Source organism: Microtus ochrogaster, linkage group LG3, assembly GCF_000317375.1.
Source record: "Microtus ochrogaster isolate Prairie Vole_2 linkage group LG3, MicOch1.0, whole genome shotgun sequence".
NCBI lineage: Eukaryota > Metazoa > Chordata > Mammalia > Rodentia > Cricetidae > Microtus > Microtus ochrogaster.
Window position 1 is genome coordinate 21,700,352 of NC_022029.1, and position 21,850 is coordinate 21,722,201.

Below are 21,850 nucleotides of genomic sequence, written 5' to 3' on the forward strand. Positions count from 1 at the left end.
GTGTGTGTGTGTGTGTGTGTGTGTGTGTGTGTGTGTGTGTGTGTGAGAGAGAGAGAGAGAGAGAGAGAGAGAGAGAGAGAGAGAGAGAGAGCGCCACTAAATAGAATATTTAATTCCAGCACTAAGAGGGCTGAGCGACAAGGACTACCATGAATTCAAAGTGAGCCTAGACTAACTACAGTGTAACTTTCAAAAGATAAACAAACAAAAAATGTGCTACATCTTGGATAAACCTTCACAGAGGATATAATGGCTGTATTATTACATTTATAAAAGAAATCCCAGAATATGCAAATCCAGAGAGAAAAAAGGTAGACTCCTGATTGCCATGGGCCGGGGAAATGAAGAAACGAGGAGACCCTCCTTTTGTGTATAGCCTGCCATAATGGAATCATGAAACATTCGGAACTAGATATACATGGTCACAATACCCAACACTGGGGCTGGGGCTGTCCTAAATGTATTAAACTGCCCATTCCAAAATGGTAATTTTATGCTGTGTGAATTTCTCTTCAATAAAATATGGAGCTGGGGTGAATATAAGCTTAACATGTACAAGGCTTTGGATCACATCTCTAAGACCCAACAATAGCAATGAAAGCACCTCCACAAATGGTTTTTTGGAATGAAACATACGACATCACAAATGAAGAACTCAGCATTCAGTGGCTGACGTGCCTATCATTTGCTATCAACCTTTAGGATCCCATTCTTTTATCAGCTGTAGTCAGTGTCAGCTGAAAAGTACCCCCAGGGGTCAGTGGCACTTGTCTACAGAGCCATATGAAGCTGAACCCAAATCTGTCTGAGTGGGTCTAGAAGTTATGATTAATCCTATGGTTCCAGCACCAGAATACATAGCTAGAACACATGCTTACCAATGGCAGAAAGTACACATTAGGCTGTCAATCATGAAGTATGGACCATTATGTAGGAAATACCACATTAAAGTGCCAAGAATTGCCGTTCTCACTCAAGCAGTAATCACAATCACTTTCCTGAGGGAATTGCAGAAAACAAATTATCATTCCAGCCCAAAGTAATACACTTCCTTGGCTCATGGCAAAACTGGATGGGTTTTGGAGAATTTGTTCAGAGCAATATAAAGAAATCAGATGATTCCAACTACAGTTGCTATTCCAAATTTGAGGTTTTAACTGAAATTTGTCTTAGCCTCCCAAATACTGGGATTAGAGACACTTTCTATATAGTATATATTTTTTTAAACTATAGAGTGGCTCCATACTTCTTGACTTACAAGACCAATGTCTGCTTTCTGCTGCTGGTAAGTGTGTGCTCTAGCCATACATTTTGGTGGTACTGGGGCTTAAACTCATGGCCATGGATAGGGTGATAAACATTCTACCACTGAGCTATGGTCTCAATGCTATTTGTTATGCCTTGACTTTATTGAAACCTTTTTCTCTTCAAATGCCTTTTATTTTTAGACAGAGTCTTACACAGTCCAAGCTAGTACTGAACCAATCATGTAGCTAAGGATGACCTTGAACTTCTGGTCATCCTGCCTCTACTTTTAGAATACTGACATTACAGGCCTAAGTCTCTACACCTAGCTTTACGTAGTACTGGGATCAAACTCAAGTGTTTTGTGCTGGTAGGCAAGCACTGTACGGACTCTACAACCCAGCTGCAACATGCTTTAGTGGGGCTACTTACAGCAGGAGTTTACCACTGGATGGGTCTAATGATTATGCAAATGCTCTATAAGCCATGTTTGTAGGTTTCTACTGTCTTTATTTAGTCAGTTGGTCTACTGAAGATAGGGCTGAATTTAGCTTCTTAGGGTTGTCCAGGCCCAGGCTTTAACACATAACAATTCTTCAACCAGTATTTACAGCACTATGGGAAGTAGTTTATGACCACATAAAAGAAACAAAAAACTTTACACATGGTTTATAGAACTCTGGCTTAATTACTAGAATCATCTAGCAGCACAACATAAACAACTACTATGAGGCAGAATCACTTATGAGCTGCAAAAACAGAAGACTGATTTACTTGGTGAACTTTCAGGTATAATATCTACACATTCAGCACAGTCTTTTTTCTTCCTTTTGAGATTCTATATTTATTTATTTATTTTGGTTTTTCAAGACAGGGTTTCTCTGTAGCTTTGGAGCCTGTCCTGGAACTCGCTCTGTAGACCAGGCTGGCCTTGAACTCAGAGATCCATCTGCCTCTACCTCCCAAGTGCTGTAATTAAAAGCATGAGCCACCCACCGCCCAAAGATTTTATTTATTTTTATTTGATGTGAATGGTGGGTTTTTCACCTGCATGTATGCACCATATGCCTGCAGCTGCAGTACCTACAGTGGCCAGAAGACAGCGTTGGATCCTTGAGACTGGAGTTATAGAAGATTGTGAACAACACGCTAAAAATTGAGTCTAAGACCTCTAAAAAAGCAGTCAGTGCTCTTAACTTCTGAGCCATCAAACTAGTCCTACACTCAACATACTCTAACTCTGATATAGCAATTCAAATGTACTTACACGTTCCACTCGTGGCTTCTTTAGAGACTGATCATCATTCAATTCATCCTCCTCATATGCCTCAGAAGAAGATGATAATTTTCTTTTTCTGGGTCCACCACCTTTTAAAAGAGAAAAACACACTCAGAATTTTCACAAAAAATAACAAGAATCAATTTAAATCAAAAGTATTAATTATACCAATATTGTTACTTGACAAAGGGGCTATGATTCTTCTACAGCTACATAAGTAAATTAAAGAAAAAAAGACTGCAACTTTTCAAAGGGAAGTCACTGTTACACTTCATTCATAAAATATTACATTGCCAAGTAATTCTACAACAAGATAATATTGAGACTACGGGTTCTCACAAATGACAAACTGCTGAGAAGTAAAAAATTTTACTCATCAATCGTAAGCTATCAGAACAGCATCACTGATAACAGTAAATAAGCACCTACTCCACAGTAGGCTTTACGCAAGGCCTTGTATAAACTATTTTTCATTTACTTTCAGAACAAATCTACAAAAGGGTTACATTTCTATTTCACAAATCAGAAGGAATGAGGATGCACTGGAGGGAGGATAATCTGTCTCTGTCTCTCTCTCTCTTATGTAAACAGTGTTCTGCCTGTATGTCTGCCTATACCAGAAAGCACCAAATATCATTGCAGATGGTTGTGAGCCACCATATGGTTGTTGGGAATTGAACTCAGTACCTCTGGAAGAGCAGCCTCTTAACCGCTGAGTCATCTCCCCGGACCTCCTAGGATGAAGGCCCATGTTTTTAACTCATTCAAGGTGAGTATATACTTGGCAGCTTTAGAGTTTCAAGTTTAAAATTTCCCAATATGATGGTTCCAAGAGAAAAATGAATCCTGGTTTACTATAAACTAACAATCATGCTAGTACTAATACTCAAAGTGTTCTGTTTCATTTCATAATACACCCCTTCCGCACATACAACTGACTTTTAGCATCTACTCTTAAAAGAAAAGAGTAAAACCACCTCATCATCATACATATAGTAGATGTAAGTATCAATAGTAAATATTTTACTCATTAAAAGAAAGCTGAAGCATGATTAATAAAAACTCAGACAGATAGTGAGGTTCAACCTAAAGACCAGAAAAGCAAAGGAGCCTGCCACTGGGTCTTACCTCAACCTCAGTCCGAAAATGGTATTCCTGCCTCTAGGAAACTTCAGAATGAGACTGTGTCTGTGAACTATTACCTCCCATTTTATATTCCTCTCTAGGGCTGGGATTAAGGGCATGCACCACTGTGATTAAAGGTGTGCACTATTGCTGCCTGGTCTGTAAGGCTGTCTAATGTGGCTGTTTTACTTTTCTCATCCCCAGGCAAGTTTTGTTTACTAAAATACAAATTAAATCCCACTACAAAAAATTTGAATATAGTTTCTGCTATGTAACATAAAATGCTTAATTTTTGTCTAAAAAGAGACAGAATTGGAGTCTTCTCTCTGATAACACTGATAACATCAACAAAATCTTATTTTTTAAAATGTCATAAAGTAAAAAGTAAAGATATAGTCAGGTGGTCGGGGTGCACGACTTTAATCCCAGCATGCAGGAAACAGAGAAAGGCAGATAGATCTCTGTGAATTTGAGGCCAACCTGGTCTACAGAGGGAGTTCCAGGACAGGCTTCAAAGCTAGAGAAACCCTGTCTTAAAAAACTTTATAAAAAAAAAAAAAAGTAGAGATTATGCATAGTCTTTTAAACTCAGTTGTAGAGGCTAGATAGATTGTTCAGTGGTTAGGCGCAATGCCCCTCTCCCAGAGGGCCTTGCTTCAACTCCCAGCACCCAAATCTGACTCATAAGCACTTTTAGTTCCAGTTCCAGGGGACCCAGTGCCCTCTTCTGGCCCATGAGCACCAGGTACACAAGTGGTACACAGACACACATGCAGGCAAAACACCCATACAAAAAAAAAAAAAACACCTCAGTATGAATAACTAAAACTTTTTAAGTTTAAAAACCACCTCTGTTTATTGGCCAAGGGTGATACTATCTATAGACTGTAATTTGTGCCAAAGCCAAGTAATCAAAGTCATGACTGGTATACCTATCTAAGATTACACACAGGCATGTGAAAAGTCTTTTGTTAGAAAAATATCCCAGGCCAGACGGTGGTGGCGCACACCTTTAATCCCAGCACTAGGGAGGCAGAGGCAGGCGGATCTCTGTGAGTTAGAGACCAGCATGGTCTACAAGAGCTAGTTCCAGGACAGGCTCCAAAACCACAGAGAAACCCTGTCTCGAAAAAAAAAACAAAAAAAAGAAAGAAAAATATCCCAAAATATCCAAAATAATGTTGTCTTAATGACAGGTGGTATATTGAAGCTCATCTTCAGCTTACACAAATCTGTCAATCTACACAGCATCTCAAAGCGCATTCTATGAAAAGTAAAAATGTCTGATATACTGCTTTGTTCAGCCCAAGATTTAGAAACGAAAGTTATTTAAAGAACAAGAGCCGGGCGGTGGTGGCGCACGCCTTTAATCCCAGCACTTGGGAGGCAGAGGCAGGTGGATCTCTGTGAGTTCGAGACCAGCCTGGTCTACAGAGCTAGTTCCAGGACAGGCTCCAAAGCCACAGAGAAACCCTGTCTCGAAAATCCAAAAAAAAAAAAAAAAAAAAAAAAAAAGAACAAGAAAGTCCCAATTTCCTGTTTATTTGTAATTTGCCACTTAATGATTAAGTGACAATAAAAACCAGGCAAAGATAAAAGGAACAAGCCAGATGGTTAGGATTCAGTGTAATTAGAAACTTCACCAGGCAGGGGTAGGTATCTGGTTTCTTTATAAATCCTCAGTACCTAAAATAGCAGGTGCTACCTATTAGTTGAATAGTAGATAACAACACCACCTGTTAAATTAATACATCAATTGAGATGTTACTTAAGACAAAAGGAGTTCCACACTATTATTTACACTCTTCATTGCCAAGGAGTCCAAGACCAGGAGTTGGCAGGATTATTCCAGGTCACCTAAAATAAGGCTACAAAAATATCCTCAATATTCTATGCACATTGTACCCACATAATACTGTGCCCTTGTCCAACCAGGCATACAAGTATTTAATGGGGAGGAAATGGTATCATACTTAGAATCCTCTCCAGTCATTCCACTGAGAGGATAGAGAAACCCTGTGTCAAAAAAGAAGAAAGAAAGAAAGAAAGAAAGGAAGGAAGAAAGAAAGAAAGAAAGAAAGAAAGAAAGAAAGAAAGAAAGAAAGAAAGAAAGAAAACCTATTGAATCTGTGATGACAGGTCTGTGGGATGGGAAAAAACTACATTGGTTGTTTTTTTCTTGGTATGTACTTTAAGATTAAAAAAAAATTAGTTTTTATTTGTCAGGCAGTGGTGGTGCACACCTTTAATCCCAACACTCAGGAGACAAAGGTGAGTTCAAGGCCAGCCTGGTCTACAAAAGTGAGTTCCAGGCCAGCCAGTGCTACACTCTCTCAAAAAACAAACAAACAAAAAAGCCAGGCATTGTGGCAAACACCTACAGTTGTTGCAGCCCTTGGGAGGCAGAAGGAGAATGATCTTGATCAGTCTCTTGAACAGATTCAGTTCAAGGCCAGCCTGGTCTATTAATTGAGTTCCAGAACAGCCAGAACTGTAACACAGAGAAATCCTATCTCGGATAAAAAAAAATAGATAGATAGATAGATAGATATAATTTATATATACACTTATATAAAATTTATATATAAATATATTTAAATATTATATATAAACTTAAGTGTATACACACACAAACACACATATATAAATAGATAAACTTAATAGAAAAATCCATTCGGGAAAATGGGCATGCATTGTTGAAAAATCATAAACTTGTACAACTTTTAGTAAAAGTAACACAGAAGTTCATACAACAATTAAAATAGTGCATACTTTTTGATTAAGCAACATAATCTAAAATTAATCCTTGAGGAATAACCTAAGATTTATATAGGATATATTTTACTGGTATAGTAAGTAATAAATATAATGGAAAAAAATAAATGAACCAATCCTATAAAAAACCATGAAGTCCTTTTTAAAATTAAAAAACCTAGATGAATTAAGTAGCTATTTGTGATAAAGCAAATCATGCTATATATAAATGTAAGCTAATAGTTTATATTTTGTAATCTAACGTGTGTTGGGTGAAGTGGGGAAGAAACACCTGTAATTTTAGCACTCTGGAAACTGAGGCAGAAGACTGAAAATTCAAAGCCAACGTGGAGGCTACAAAGTAAAGCCCTATCTCAAAACACAATCACTCACAAACCTAACATTTTAAAGTGGTTAATAGGTGGCAAGAGAGATAGCTCAGTGGTTACGAGCACTGGCTGCTCTTCCAAGAACCCAGATTCAATTCCCAGCACCCACATGGCAGCTCACAATTGTCTGTAACTCCAGCACCAAAGGATTCGACACTCTTACACAGACATACATGCAGACTAAACACCAATGCACACAAAATAAGAACAAATCATTTTTTAAAAAGTAGTTAATAGTCTAAACTTTATCAATCTGTATGCTTTTTAGTAGGTTTACAGGTGCTTTATATATACTGATATGTATAAATTAAAAAGGAAACTCATAACTGTTAAACAACTGAAGATCATTTCTATTGTAAGCTCCTTCAAATTCATTTGGTTTTCTCTCAGAAGTCTGAAACAGCAAAAATATTTACACAATGAAAGAATGCTGATTAGCAGATAGGATTTTCCACAAGACATCAAGTATGTATTTATTTTATTAACTCAGGTTTGTAAACCTATAAACAAAACCACCACACAATCAGAAAGGAGATTTGAGTAAATATGACTTCCAAAAGTTTCAATAGAATTTAATCTGCAGAAACCAAGCAAAATCACCAAACAACTGGATGATATCCATTACTTTACCTAACCTTTCTAAGCTGGTTTCTTCTACCTGAAACTGAAGCTTCTGACACCTCACAAAGTTGGTAGTAAATGTTAAGCAAACATTAATAGATGGTATCTATGATAACTTAAGTCTAAAGAAAGCATACCTGCATCACCAAACATCAGCAAGGCAGCAGCAATGGCTCCATCCATAGTGCTTGTTGATTCAATCAACTAACAAGAAGAAAAAGCAGACGTTTAAAAATGAACCCCTGAAGAATTATTTCACAAAGATCTCACTATCATAAACAAACATAGGAAACATCATCTAGAAGGGGGCACGTGATCAGTGTCTATGCTCTATGGTAAAATTTTGAGAGCTTACACTTGTTACTGAAAATTCCAACATAAGATATCTTTAAAATAAATAAATAAATAAAACTAAAAGAGCACAATCCACTCTTATTTATTTACTTTTCATTATCATGTGACCCATGAGGGGCACAACATTACACAGATGCTGTATCCAACAGTTTTTGCAGGAAGGTTATTTAGGAATAGAGCATGAACCATGCTACTCTTTCCATGGGCCTGAGTTACATTTCCCCAAAATATTCTGCTTTTGTTTGGTTTATCCCCAGGAGCTGCCAAGTTGATTTTTGCTTTACACACGTAAGCACAACTCTTGCCTAAGTAGAATTCAGTTTCACCTCCAGCATAAGCGCCTCAATTTTTAAGAAGAGCTCTTTGTTCTCTCTGGTTGTGAGGGCCTCACTTATAGCCAGCAATATAGGGCTTGCAGCACTATCCTCCAGATAAACTTGCCTTTTAGAGGTCCTGTTCCCAGCAGGCCTCAGCAGGTGTCAAAATAAATGGTTGTGTATTATAACTACAGTACCCAACTCAGGAGAGATTTCTTTTTACCATTACAGATGCAAGGAACTATATACAGCAGGGGACACAGGCACAGCGTTTGCCACACACACTGTATGACTGAAAATGACTCCCCAGATACCACGGTAAAAGGGGAAAACTGGCTCAGACAACCAGGGCTCTGACCGCACAGGTATGCACTGGGTGGGTGGGTGGGTGGGTGGGTGTGTGTGTGTGTGTGTGTGTGTGTGTGTGTGTGTGTGTGCGCGCGCGCAGTTGAGAGAGGTGGTTGAGAGCAGTAAGTAGCTGCTTTTGCAGAGTACTCAGGTTCAATTCCCAGCACTCATGTGACAGCTTACAATGGTTCATGATCCAGTGTAAGGGGATCTGGCACCTTCTTCTAGTCTCCGTCAGTACCAGGCATGCAAGCAGTGAATGTGCACACATGCAAGCAAACATGCATATACATAAATTTTTTTTAAAAAGTCTTTAAGAAATTTTTTTAAAAAGTACAACCTTTAGGAGATCATTGTCATTTCTTTGTGGGAAAAGTTCCTTCAGTGTCTGAAGCTTAGCATCTTTAAGATCTTCCAATTCTGAAAGGTCTTCCAGTTCTGCAACGTCATTTCTTTGTGTCACAGAAGGAAGGTCATGAGACTCTTCATCTTCAGATGGCTCTGAACTACAAATATTATCACATGAAAAAAGGCTTAATGCATCCCACTAATGCTTTCTGTCATGCTGTCTATATGCAAACACATGACACAGTAGAACATTTATAGGAATGTAATCAATATTTGTCAAAGGAAAAGAACTTTTGCCATATTAATGTTGTCAAGTATAAAATCTATATTATTAATACAAGAACACACTGAAAGAGCTCTCAGATTAATCTGACCACAAAGGAAAAAAACAAAGAAAACTCCCTGTCGCTCACTGATATATCTATACATATTTACCGACTTCCTACCTTCCCCTTCCTAAATTTTGCTAATGCTCAGGATCCGGAATGATACTGATCATCTGCTCCTGAGGCAGCATGAAACCTACACTGACACAAAGGTACAAAATATTTCTCTAAGTAGTTAGGTTATCAGGATTACAGTGATAAAATCAGAGGGGTACAACTGACTGTCAGGAACAAAACCGCAGCAAACAAAGGATTTACTACACAAAGAAGGTTTACTCTATAACAAACAGTTTTAATCTTATTCCACTCTGCTATGCTTGACATGTTAAATATATAGTGTAAAATTTGACTGAACACTTGCCTAACATGGGCAAGGTCCTCAGTTTGATCCCCAACACCAAATAAAGAGAGATAGAGATGTAAGTAGGAAGACAGAGTGGTACTTTAGACTCTAGAATTTGGATATTCAACCTAGACTTTTCAAATCTTGAATATCACAAGTTAACTACCTCACTGACATCTCTACAGATGTCAAGAGTTTTTACACTACACATGTAACATTGAATTGATGATTTTCATTCTAAAGTTATTTCCCAGTCAAAACAAAGTCTTTTTCTTAGTAAAAGGTAATTTCATCCTATCACTTGCTAAGTCAAAAGTGATGGGGTGACTCCTTTTTCTCCCAACTTACAAGAAATCAATGAAGAAATTCTTTCTGTTCTACTTTCAAAGAATATCTAGAATTTAACCACTTTTCACTTGCACAATTACTGTGCATTTGAATCTCCAGGATTTTTATATGAAGAGTAACAATAGCATCTATGGTTACAGAATTACCAAAATCTTTTATACATCTAGGATCACTTTACCTCTGCTCAATATTCTCTGTGGACTTCTCATTGCATCCAGAATGAAAACCAAGTCAGGATTGGTGGTAAATGGCTATCATTCTAGAACTCGGGAGGAGGCTGAAGCAGGAAGATCTCTACAAGTTAGAAAGTAGCCTCTACTATACAAACCAACTTAGACACAGTATGAGACCCTTCTTTCTATTTATTTATTTTAAAAATTAATTTATTTAACTTTATTTTATGTACATTGGTGTGAAGGATCCCCTCGAACTGGAGTTACGACAGTTGTTAGCTGCCGTGTGGGTACTTGGAAGTGAACCAGGATCCTCTGGAAGAGCAGTCAGTTCTCTTAACCACTGAGCCATCTCTCCAAGCCCCTATTTCTCAAAACAAAATCCAAACAAAAGCAATAAAAGCCAAAGGACTATGACCCTAACATAATGAAAAGCCACCTCTACCCTAGCCTTTACATTGAAATCTTCACCTCCTACCCTGGCCCCAGCTTTCCTTACAAAGCTAGGCAATTACCACCCCAGGGCCATAAAACATGTTATTCCCTGGGGTCCTTGCTCAGCACCACCTTCTCAATGAAGTCTTTCTGCCTTTTCTTTAGAAAGCCACACTAAAGGGGGCTAAAGAGATGGCTAGTGATTAAGAGCACTGGCTGCTCTTCCAGAGGACCCAAGTTTATTTCCCAACAGGCACATGAAAACTTACAACTGTTTCTAACTCCAGTTTCAGGGGAACTGAGACCCTTAAACACACACAATAATTTACAGAAAAAATAAAAATAGGGAGGGGCTGGAGAGAGATGGTTAAGAGAACTGACTGCTCTTCCAGAGGATCCTGGTTCACTTCCAAGCACCCACACGGCAGCTGATAACTGTAGTAACTCCAGTTCGAGGGGATCCTTCACACCAATGTACATAAAATAAAGTTAAATAAATTAATTTTTAAAATAAATAAACAAAAAGAAGAAAAATAAATCATTTTGGACTGTTACAGGGTGAAACCTTGTCTCAAAGAGCTGGGGAGGGGAAACGACAAAGCCTTTATTAAGGTTCAGAACTCCTATTTTCACCCTTCCTTTTTGCCTATATTTATTTGACATTGTATGCTTTATTGTTTATCTTACTAGCTAAACTACAGACTCCTTGAGGGTAAGAATATGGAGCTGCCTTGTTCATTGTTCTGTTCCTAAAAAGAAAAACAGTAAAAGGAGAGAGAGAGAGAGAGAGAGAGAGAGAGAGAGAGAGAGAGAGAGAGAAAGAAAAGATGCACTCAGCTCATAGAATACAGCCAATAATACTGAATGATTAACTTCTGGTTTAAATAACTAATCATGAAGAAATTATAGATGAGCAAAATACTAGTTAAAATCATTTCCTTATCTATAGATAGCTAATAATATCAAAATTTTCTTACTAAATCTTTTAACAAAAATCATATTCTAGAAAACAGAAGGCAGAGTTAGGAAAAACAATAGATGCAGATGAATAAAGTCAAAAATAATCACTCAAATATTTCAAACTACTTTTATCATTTCTGAAAACTCTAACAGGTGCAAACATAGTTGACAACTGTTAAGTGTCTTACACTATAATCACTGTGTCTTTGTTGAATTTTTTCTCTTGAACTGTACTGGAACAATTTGGAGCAACATCTTCACTATCAGAAGATAAATCAATATACTGTATTCCTCTTTGACTTTGGAAACAAGATAAACTTGCTTTACTTTCGTTGTCTGGAGGTTCTGGAACACTAGAATCTTCTGCAAAAGAAAAAAGATATTCTGAGCAAGCCCAAAGTAAATTTTTATTAATTACATTCATGTGCTAATATGAAAATCACCAATCTTGTACATTGTTTCTGCTTTAAAACCAAAAAGCTTTCCCCTCATGAAATGGAACAGGAAAACTATGAAGACATGAAAAGAGCCCTTACTCCCAAGTCTGACTGAGCCTCTTCCTAGCTGAGAAACAAGAATCATAAAACAACTAATATTTGCTTAAATTTCCCTCTCTTCCCAACTGTACACCTGAAGTTTTCTAAATAATTCACCAGAGATTTACAGTAAAAGGTTTAACTCCCTTGTGAAAATTTAGTGGCTTAGTTTTATCTTATCTGACTGGTATAGACATCTGATAATCTCAATTATCAAAAGAGGAATAAAGAGAGGGAAGGATGCCTAAAAAAATCCACAGAACAATGAAATTAATTACCAAAGCTTCCAAAATCCTACATTGTTACTAATCCACCATCATCTTTTGGGGATGACTCAGTTTCTACCCAAGCAACTCACTTTTCCTTAACCCTCACACTTAACAAACCTCAATCTGCTTCTCCCAGGTTCATCCTGAAATTATTCTCGGCAGGAATACAAGAATGCAGTTTTACTTGAATCAAGACACCAAAACATTACAGGAACTCCTCAGGCTGCTAGCAGTGACAGCCTGGAGCTGTGCCTCTGCACCCACCGCTGCTGTCACTATTTTTCATTGACAAAAGGTGTTCTCAAACTCAAAACTTACAATCTCCCTAGATCTACATGCTTTAGTTACCTAAGTGCTGGCTGGGATAAGAAATAAGCCTTTCCTACAAGGCCCAGCTCTCCTACAACTTTTTAAGTGGTCTTTTTAATCATTGTTAAGCATACATAATAACATGTTTTCAACTATATCCATCCTTCCCTTACCGTTCCACTCCCGCGGATCCCTTTCCTCCTCCCCAGCAGGCACATTTCTAGTACCACGTGTTTTTGAAGATTCTGATTTTCAATAGGATTATTTATTGGTATATGCCTGAAGGGTTTGTTTACAGTTAGCACAGGTACCTTACTAGACACTACTCCATAGAAGAAATTGTTGCCCCTCCTCTAGCAATCATTGACTACATAATATACTCTCAGAGTAGTAAGGCTCTTTTGTCACTATCAAGAAAATAAAAAAAAAAAAAACTAGTCAACTAGGGCCAATATAAAATGACTGTGCCTCAAAGGTTATCAAGAACTCCAAAGAATTCCCAAAACAGTTCTAATGTTTTTTGTTTGTTTGTTTCTCTGTAGCTTTGGAGCCTTCCTGGAACTAGCTCTTGTAGACCAGGCTGGGCTCAAACTCACAGAGATCTGCCTGCCTCTGCCTCCCGAAGGCAGGGATTAAAGGTGTGCACCACCACCCAGCTAGCAAAAGAGTTTTATATTTCATATTGATCATTTCGCCTGTTATTGAACACCATGGTGATACTGGCTTTGGGGGTTTTAGTGAAGCAGATCTAAATATTCAAAAAAAAAAAACACCTTAGTATTGGAAAAATGGCTCAGCCATTAAGAGCATATACTATTCTTTTTTTTTATTTATTTATTATTATACAATGTTCTGTCTGTGTGTATGCCTGAAGGCCAGAAGAGGCACCAGACCTCCTTACAGATGGTTGTGAGCCACCATGTGGTTGCTGGGAATTGAACTCAGGACCTTTGGAAGAGCAGGCAATGCTCTTAACCGCTGAGCCATCTCTCCAGCCCCCAGCATATACTATTCTTGCAGAGGACCAGTTTGATTCCCGGCATCCAGACCATGTGGCTTGAAACCTTCTTTAACTCCAGTTCCATGGGACCAGTAGCACTCACCTTTGTAGGCATCTGCACTCATGTGTACATACTCCCAGTGAAACATACATACACATAATTAAAAATTATTTTTAACTAAGAATCGCTACCCCTCACTACTGATAGACTCGGGAAGAGATGTGCGATCCCAGAGCCTCCACATACCGCACCGTATGACCCCACTCGCCTCCAGTGGAGAGTTCTAATCAAAAGGGTCATACAGATGATCCTAGCTAAACTAAACGGGTCACAGAGCACAACCAACAGTCATGAATCTGGGAAAAATTTGGTAGGGATGGGGTTGATAAGGCTGAGAGGCAGGTGAGAAGGCAGAAGAGAGTAATCAGAATATATACATGTATGAAATCATCAAATAGAAAAATCAGTTTTTAAAAAATTTAGTAATTGGATTAACTACTTCCTAAGTTCTTATCAAGCCCTCAACCATAATAAACAATAACCCTGTAGGACACAAGAGTTTATCACTATTTTGTAAATGAAACTAAAGTGAAGAATAAAAACGCATCTCCTCCTACATGCTAAGAGAGCAACTCTACCTCTTATTCTGGAAGTCTAAATTAGAATATTCTAAAACTCTAGAATCACGGTAACCACCATTATAATCATTCCTTTATTCCCCATGCAGTGTCAGGAACTGAACGCAGTGCCTCACACAGGAAAACTACCTTGGAGCCCTATCTTAGCCCCATGTAAACAAGTTAACCAAATACTTCATTTTTCTGTGGAAAAAGTCGTGCTTCAGTTGTACAGGCAGAAATAGAAATATTTTTCCAACCTTCTTTGATTTCTGTGAGTTCTTGTTATTAAATCCATACTTTCTTTCTCAATTTTATTAAAGCATGTATGTGGAGGTCAGTGGAAGAAAACATTTGGGAGTCTTTTTATCCTCCTATCATGTGGGTCCTGGCCCAGGGCAGTCTTGGCAGCAATTTTCTTCATCTTCTGAGCAATCGTGTTGGCTTAACAGATAGTCTGACCTAAAAGGCTAGATGCTGTATGGAATCTGAATATCTAACAAAAACACTGCATTATGTAGCATTAAAACCACTGGCCCATTCTGCATTTCAATCACTCATTTAATCTATGTATTTTTCTGTAACATATGGTTTGGTCATTTAGAATATACTTGCTGATTAATGTACATCAACCAAAGGTTGACATGTTATAGGAGTTTCTATAAAGCTCTATAGAGAGCTTGTTTGTGCTGTGGAATAATCCTCAATGAGAGACTATTCCTCTCCTCGGTTAATAAAGAAGCTGACTGGCAGGACAAAGGTTAGGTGGGACAATCAACCGAGGATACAGAAGTGAAGGGCAGTCACAGGAGATGCCAGCCAGCCGCCGAGAAGTAGGGTGGGTAGAAAACTAGTCATGAGCCATGTGGTCAAGCACAGATAAGAAATAGGGGATAACTTAAGTGTAAAAGTTAGCTAGCAACAAGCCTGAGCTATTGGCCGAGCAATTCTAATATTAAGCCTCTGAGTGGCTATTTGGGAACTGACAGGCTGGAGATAAACATCCAAATATATATGGTATTCCAATGTAGGACCAGAATTGCCATGTAAAACCTGACGCTTAAAAAGGGATTCTAGACACACAAGAATGGAGTCACGCATGACTTCTTGGTAACAGTTTTTTTTTCTCAGGTGGACTTGTCTGCTGGCAACAAGAAAAGGAGCAGCTCCTTTAAGATGGGTTCCTGGCTTGGTACTAGCAGCAAAAATGGGTGGCTTGTTTAAGAGGCCCTGCTGCCCAATACTTATATATTGTTTATGGGCAGCAGGAGGCATACTACTTGGTAGCATGAACCCAATAGTACCAGAGTTGGAGAGGTAGCCATGACTCTTGCTGGTACCGTGACCATAAAGCTGGGCTCTCATGAAGCCTAGCAGGGTATTGCCAGCTGCCAAAGCCCTCCCCCTCGCCCCCCACGCCCTTGGTCCTAGCTATGCTGCTTAGCAGTCTAAAGGCTCATATGATCAGAAAAAGATAGAAATATATAGTAAATACAGATTCAGATGAAAAAAACCTGTAAACTGATAACAGTATATTCATAAATATACATAGCCTTGGGAGAGAGAAAAGAGCATATACAGTCATAGACTAAAAATATAGTTTTTTAAAAAAATTAAAGTCCTTAAAAAGTGAGTAAAGTAATATAAGAGAAAAAAGCCATGTAAAAATGAGAAATATGCAGAGAGTCTGGATCCTGCATGTTACTGTGTTGTCTTTGAATTTTTTGGTTGATAAGAGACACTGGATTGTGAAAACTCCTAGATTCAACCAGCCTATATATTTTAAAAATATCTTAAGTAAAAAGGTATGTTACTTTGGGGAAGAGATTTTGTTTTTATTTCCACAGGAAGTGAAAGATTGTGGATTCATTCAAAATTAAAGATGACCAAGTTTGGTAGAGAAAGACCGTCTAAAAATCCTGTCTACAAACATAAAGAAATAATCCTAAAGACAGGAGGAGGTGGCACACATGCCTTTAATCTCCTTTAATCAGGAGACAGAGGCAGGTGGATCTCTGTGAATTCGAGGCCAGATTCGAGGCCTGGTCTACAAGAGCTAGTTCCAGGACAGGCACCAAAGCTACAGAGAAATCTTGTCTCAAAAAAAAAAAAAAAAAATACCAGAAAAAAAAAAAAGAATTCTAAAAGAACTATAAGACACATAATGGATATTTTACCTGCTCAAACACATAAAACAAAAAAAAAAAAATAATCTTTAACTGACTTGTGTACAATTGCGTACAATCTATATTTGTACTAATTAATGAACATATGTAAGTTCCCTTTAAAAGTTTATGTGCTTTCAGAGCAAGAGGACCAGAAGCCAATGAAAATGGATGGCCCAGGTGATCCAGCATCCAAAATATCTCCCAGATTGCTGACTAAGATGATCCAGCCTCACAGAATACTACAGCCAAGACCTAATAATTATCCTGATTTTCTCATGGTTGATTACCAGCACCCCAAATCAACAGGAAGCAATCTAGGAACCACATTCCCAAAAAATGAGTCATGGATATTTATTACCATTTAAGCAGGTTTGATTACAAGTTACTATTAGTAATGGTCAAGAAAAAAAAAAGCTGAAAAAAAGAGATTAGATTCAGGGATCTCATTCTAAAAAGAAAAGGGGAGGAGATACAGATATTATGTATTAAAAGGGTAAATTATTGATTCTACTGTAATCAAAAAACAATTTGTAGTGGAATGGATTTTGATTTATAAATGCAATTTTAATCTTGTTATTCTGTATATGTATTTCTACTCTTGTTGGGGTATTATACTTATGCAACTCAATGAAAAATGTAATGTATAATGAAGAAATGCAAATTAGCCAGGCAGTGGTAGCACACAACTTTGTCCAGCACTCTGGAGGCACAGGCAGGCAGATCTCTGTAAGTTCAAGGCCAAGCCTGGTCTGCAGAGTGATTTCTAGGACTGGCTCCATAGCTACTGAGAAACCCTATCTTGGAAAAAAAAAAAGAAATACAGATTAATACTAACCTTAATAAACTTATAGTCATGCCAGTTATGTTTTTAAGGTCATACAAAATTAAAAAAAAAAAAAAGAAAAAGCGATACCATGCCTCAAAAAGCCAAATAATATTGTACCCTATAAAAGTTAACTGAAAACAAATTTCCCACTGCTTTTCTCAGAGATAGTCACTGTACTATGGCAAGACTTAATTAAATGCATATTTTTATTGTTTCTTTAAAGATATATTAAGTTAACCGTGCATTTACAAAATCCTGGGAAGGCATACAAGTCCGAAGCCTTGCACTGACTCACAGCTGAATGCCTGAATGTGTTCAAGGCCCCATAGCAGTAGAGAATGCAAAAGGTCTGGACAGAAGGTAAGTTATTGTTCAACTTGCCCTGAAAAAAAGGCACAAAAATCATATACAAATAGTAGAAAAAGACAAGATCTCCTGAGTAAATTGGGAGCACGGAGCTCTTTGGAGACAGCAGAAAGGGAGGGGAGAAGGAAAGGGAGCAGAGAAAAATATATAGCTCAATAAAAACAATTTTTAAAAAAGCATCATATACACGAATTACAATTAAACGTAATAAAAGACTCAACCGAATGCTAAATTAGTAAGGGAAGACAGCCTGCTTTTTCCCATCTAAAAATAAAATAAAATGGCTTTTTAAATAAGACTACTTTTTATCATTACCAAAGTAGGAGCCTATAACATCTGCTTATGAAAGTCTCCCACAGGCACAGTTATAAGCAAATTTTAAACTCTTTTATGCCCATTCTCGTATCTGAATAACCAACCAAAGTAAGAGTTCAAAGAGTTGAGGTGAAACAGAGCATGGTGGGGATCAAGTAGAAACAAGCGGACAGGAAGTTCAAGGGCATCATCAGCTATGTATAGTGGGTTTGTAGTCAGCCAGAAAAACAGGAGACCCTGCCTAGAAAGGTTCGTGGTCACATTGGTTTGGTCTTTTCCTTTTGTTGAAGAGTGGGGAGGTTGAGAGAGGGTCATTTTTTTGGGTTTTTTTTTTTGGGGGGGGTTTTGTTTTTGTTTTTCGAGACACGGTTTCTCTGTAGCTTGGGGCCTGTCCTGGAACTAGCTGTCATAGACCAAGCTGGCCTCGAACTCTCAGAGATCCGCCTGCTTCTGCCTCCTGAGTGCTGGGATTAAAGATATGTGCCATTACCACCCGGCTAGAGAGGGTCTTATGTGTATAGCACAGACTGACTAAATCGGCCTCCCAAAGGCTGGGATTTGCCTAACACCAAGCCTGACTTTGATTTGTCTTTTTAAGTGGCCCAACACGAAGGCTCAGGCAAAAACAAAAAATTACTACTGAAGATTAAATATGCATAGAGCTAATTAAATTACCCTAGTAATCCATAAGTAAAGCTTCTCTCAACATAGAATGGAAACAAGCCATGAGGTAGTTTTATGAAAGCTGGCCAATTCTCAATGTATAATTACATATATTGCTCTAACATAACAATTTATTTACAAGACAATTTCCAGGTATATCAATTAAACTACATATTCGTCCTTCTAAAACAAACAGGACTGGTGGTGGGCAGTATTTGCTGCTGCAGACTGGTGGCATGAGGTAGAACCCACACTAAAGGGCAATGAGAAACAAGTCCACAAAATTGTCTTCTGACACGTGTACACAGTGGCACCACATGTGCCATTCTTCCTTTCTCCACCATACAAAGGACTGACTGACTGACTGACTGAATGAAAGCCTAGGCAGTCTGGATGCTCAACTTACTAGACCTGGATGGAGGTGGGTGGTCCTTGGACTTCCCACAGGGCAGGGAACCCTGATTGCTCTTTGGGCTGAGGAGGGAGGGGGACTTGTTTGGGGGAGGGGGAGGGAAATGGGAGGTGGCAGGGAGGAGGCAGAAATCTTTAATAAATAAATAAATTTAAAAATAAAATAAAAAATCCTCAAGGTATTTGAAGATAAAAAAAGAAATGTTTATATGTAAGTTTTTTATTTTAGCCAGTATTTTGCTTATACATTTATATTAGTCATATCTTAAGAGCTTTAGATCAATGCACTTAATGCCACATAGAAAACCCTAACTTCAGTATCCAGAAATATAGAGACAATACCTACATGATCTAAATAAAATATTACCTGGAAGTACTATACATGGAAAAAAAAAGAATGAATGAATGAATGAAATTACATATTTGAGGGGGAAACAAACAGAAGTTAGGCCTGTACCAGTGTGGTGACACATGCTTTTAATATCAAAACTAGGGAAGAGGATACAGGAGGATCAGTAATTCAAAGGCAATCTTATTTATATGTGTTTATGCTAACCTGGGTAGCATAAAATCATAAGCCAAATGCCAAAAACAAAACAAACAAGAACTAGAGAGATGGCTCAGCAATTAAAAGCACTGGCTACTCTTAACAGAGGGCCAAAGTTCAATTCCCAGCACCAACAAAGCACCTCACTACTAGAACCCCAACTGCAGGGTATCCGATGCCTGGTTCTGGCCTCTACAGCACCAGACACATGTGGTGCACAGGCATACATATAGGCAAAACACCCATACACATACAATAAATTTTAATTATAAAAAAAAGAAACAGTTAATGTTTTTTGTGTGTGTTGTAGATGGAAAAGAAAATGATTAGTGGATACAAAGGGTTCTGGACTTTCTTATGTTTTAGATTTTTCTTTTAATGTGTATGGGTGTTTGCCTACATGTACATATGTATAGCATGTGTGTGCCTGGTTCTGAGAGGCCAGAAGAGGGTGTCCAATCTCTTGAACTGGTCCATATTTGGGTGCTTAGAACTGAACCCAGGCTCTCTGCGAGAGCATCATGCTCTTAACCACTGAGTGACCACTCCAGCCCTTGGACTTTTTATCCCTAGTATCTAAAATAGAAAAAAGGGTCACAAAAAGATGAAACTGTGACTTGAAATCATTATGCCATCTTGCTGTGCTGTTGTACACACTGAGTTAAAACAACAATAATGATGAACAAATAGTTTTGAGTACATTCAGTTTGTTTTATTTAGTACAGTACATACAATTCCACTGTTAGGAATTCTAGGTCTGTGTGTTAGATCGCCTCACTCCACAGCAGTGACCTAAGTCTAACCTTCATCCTTTGTCCACAAACCACACGTCAATGTTGTGAAAAGAAAATGTTTGGTGACAATTTTAAGCCTCTGTAAATTATATTCAGCTTTTTGCTTTCCAGAGTTAAAAGAGGTAATACATATTAGTTAATATAAAATTAAATATTTTCTTCTCCTCAAGCTCCTATAGTTTTGGTAAAAATTAATTATATTTTAAGGCTACAAAGAAAATCTCAATAAGATTAGTGGATAGACACAATTAATACATAACATATTCATAAAAAATGTTATAGCAAACCTCACTTGTACGGTTCTATCAACTACATTTAATTGTAGCAAGTATTTCTAAAATGCAAACACAATTTCAGACACTTGGAAATTTTAATTAGAAAATAAAATACATATAAATCACTTTATAACAACTTTCAAGTGGGAGAGGGAAAGAAATACATTCAATTCTAGAATATAAGTGTGTGTTAACATAAATACTAGGGAACTGATACATTAGAAAAACAAGAACTACTGACCCCAGACACAAACAAACATGACCTTAGACGTGAGGATGCTATGTTAATAAGTGGCTGCTAACTGGTAAATCCTGAGCTGAGGAGAAAGTCATCACCCTTTATTTCTGGATGAGATTTAAAATTAAAATCAACATATACCAATTCATACTCCATAGGCTGGCTATTATCAAAAACTACCCAAATCCACAAGATGTTATTGATTCGTGCCTGTGACTTCAGTACTGAGAAGACTGAGGCAAGAAGATCATAATACGGCCAGCCTGAGCTACGAAGCTCTCAAAAACAAAACTTAAAACCATTTTTCTTTCCCCAAAACAAACTGCACCAGAATAGAAAATAACTCATGTTGCAGCTCAATAGTATTGTATGAAGTAAACCCACACAAACTCTGGGTTCAATTTCTAGCACACACAAAATGAGTAAAACTTTTAAAGCCCCTGAAAGCAGAAAAACTGAAATCCATGTACTGGAGGTAGAAATGTTAAGTGGAACAACCACTATGTGATATGGGAGTGCCCTCTGTAGCTGTGTAATAAATAAGCTGTTTTGGGCCTGTGAAAGGGTAGAGCTGAGCTAGGTAGAGAGTGGGGAGCGGTAGACTAAACTGAATGCTAGCAGAAAGGAGGCAAAGTCAAAGAGAAGCCATGTAGCCCCAGGGGGGAGACAGACGCCAGAACTTCACCAGGTAAGCCACAGCCACAGCCACGTGGCAATACACAGTTACTAGAACTGGGTTAAATTAATACGTAAGAGCTAGCCAAAATGAAGCTAGAGCTAATGGGTCAAACAGTGATTTGATACAGCTTCTATGTAGTTATTTAGGGTCTGAGTTGCTGGGTGGCCAGCAAACAAACAAGGGACCTCCTTACAACTATGGTATAATATAGCAGTTCCTTAAAAAGCAATGATATGCAAAAAAACAGATATGCACACAGGGAGGTGGTGGTGACACACACCTTTAATCCCAGCACTGGAGAAGCAGAAGTAGGCAGATCTCTGTGAGTTTGAGGCCAGCCTGGTTTACAAGAGCTAGTTCCGGGGCTGGAGAGATGGCTCAGCAGTTAAGAGTATTGCCTGTTCTTCCAAA

At 38.1% G+C, this 21,850-nt stretch overlaps 1 protein-coding gene across 3 annotated transcripts in view; it reads right to left on the reverse strand.

The window, feature by feature from the left end:
* The window catches only part of Smarcad1 (SWI/SNF-related, matrix-associated actin-dependent regulator of chromatin, subfamily a, containing DEAD/H box 1), a 68,184-nt gene that overhangs the window by 38,252 nt on the left and 8,082 nt on the right, over window positions 1-21,850 (reverse strand). For all 3 annotated transcript variants that reach the window (XM_013351290.2, XM_026785925.1, XM_026785926.1), the window contains exons 3-6: window positions 11,614-11,788; window positions 8,773-8,938; window positions 7,551-7,617; window positions 2,513-2,613 (exon numbers count right to left, since the gene is read on the reverse strand). In XM_013351290.2, the coding sequence (XP_013206744.1) occupies window positions 2,513-2,613; window positions 7,551-7,617; window positions 8,773-8,938; window positions 11,614-11,788 (509 nt within the window). The remainder of the gene's footprint in view (window positions 1-2,512; window positions 2,614-7,550; window positions 7,618-8,772; window positions 8,939-11,613; window positions 11,789-21,850) is intronic.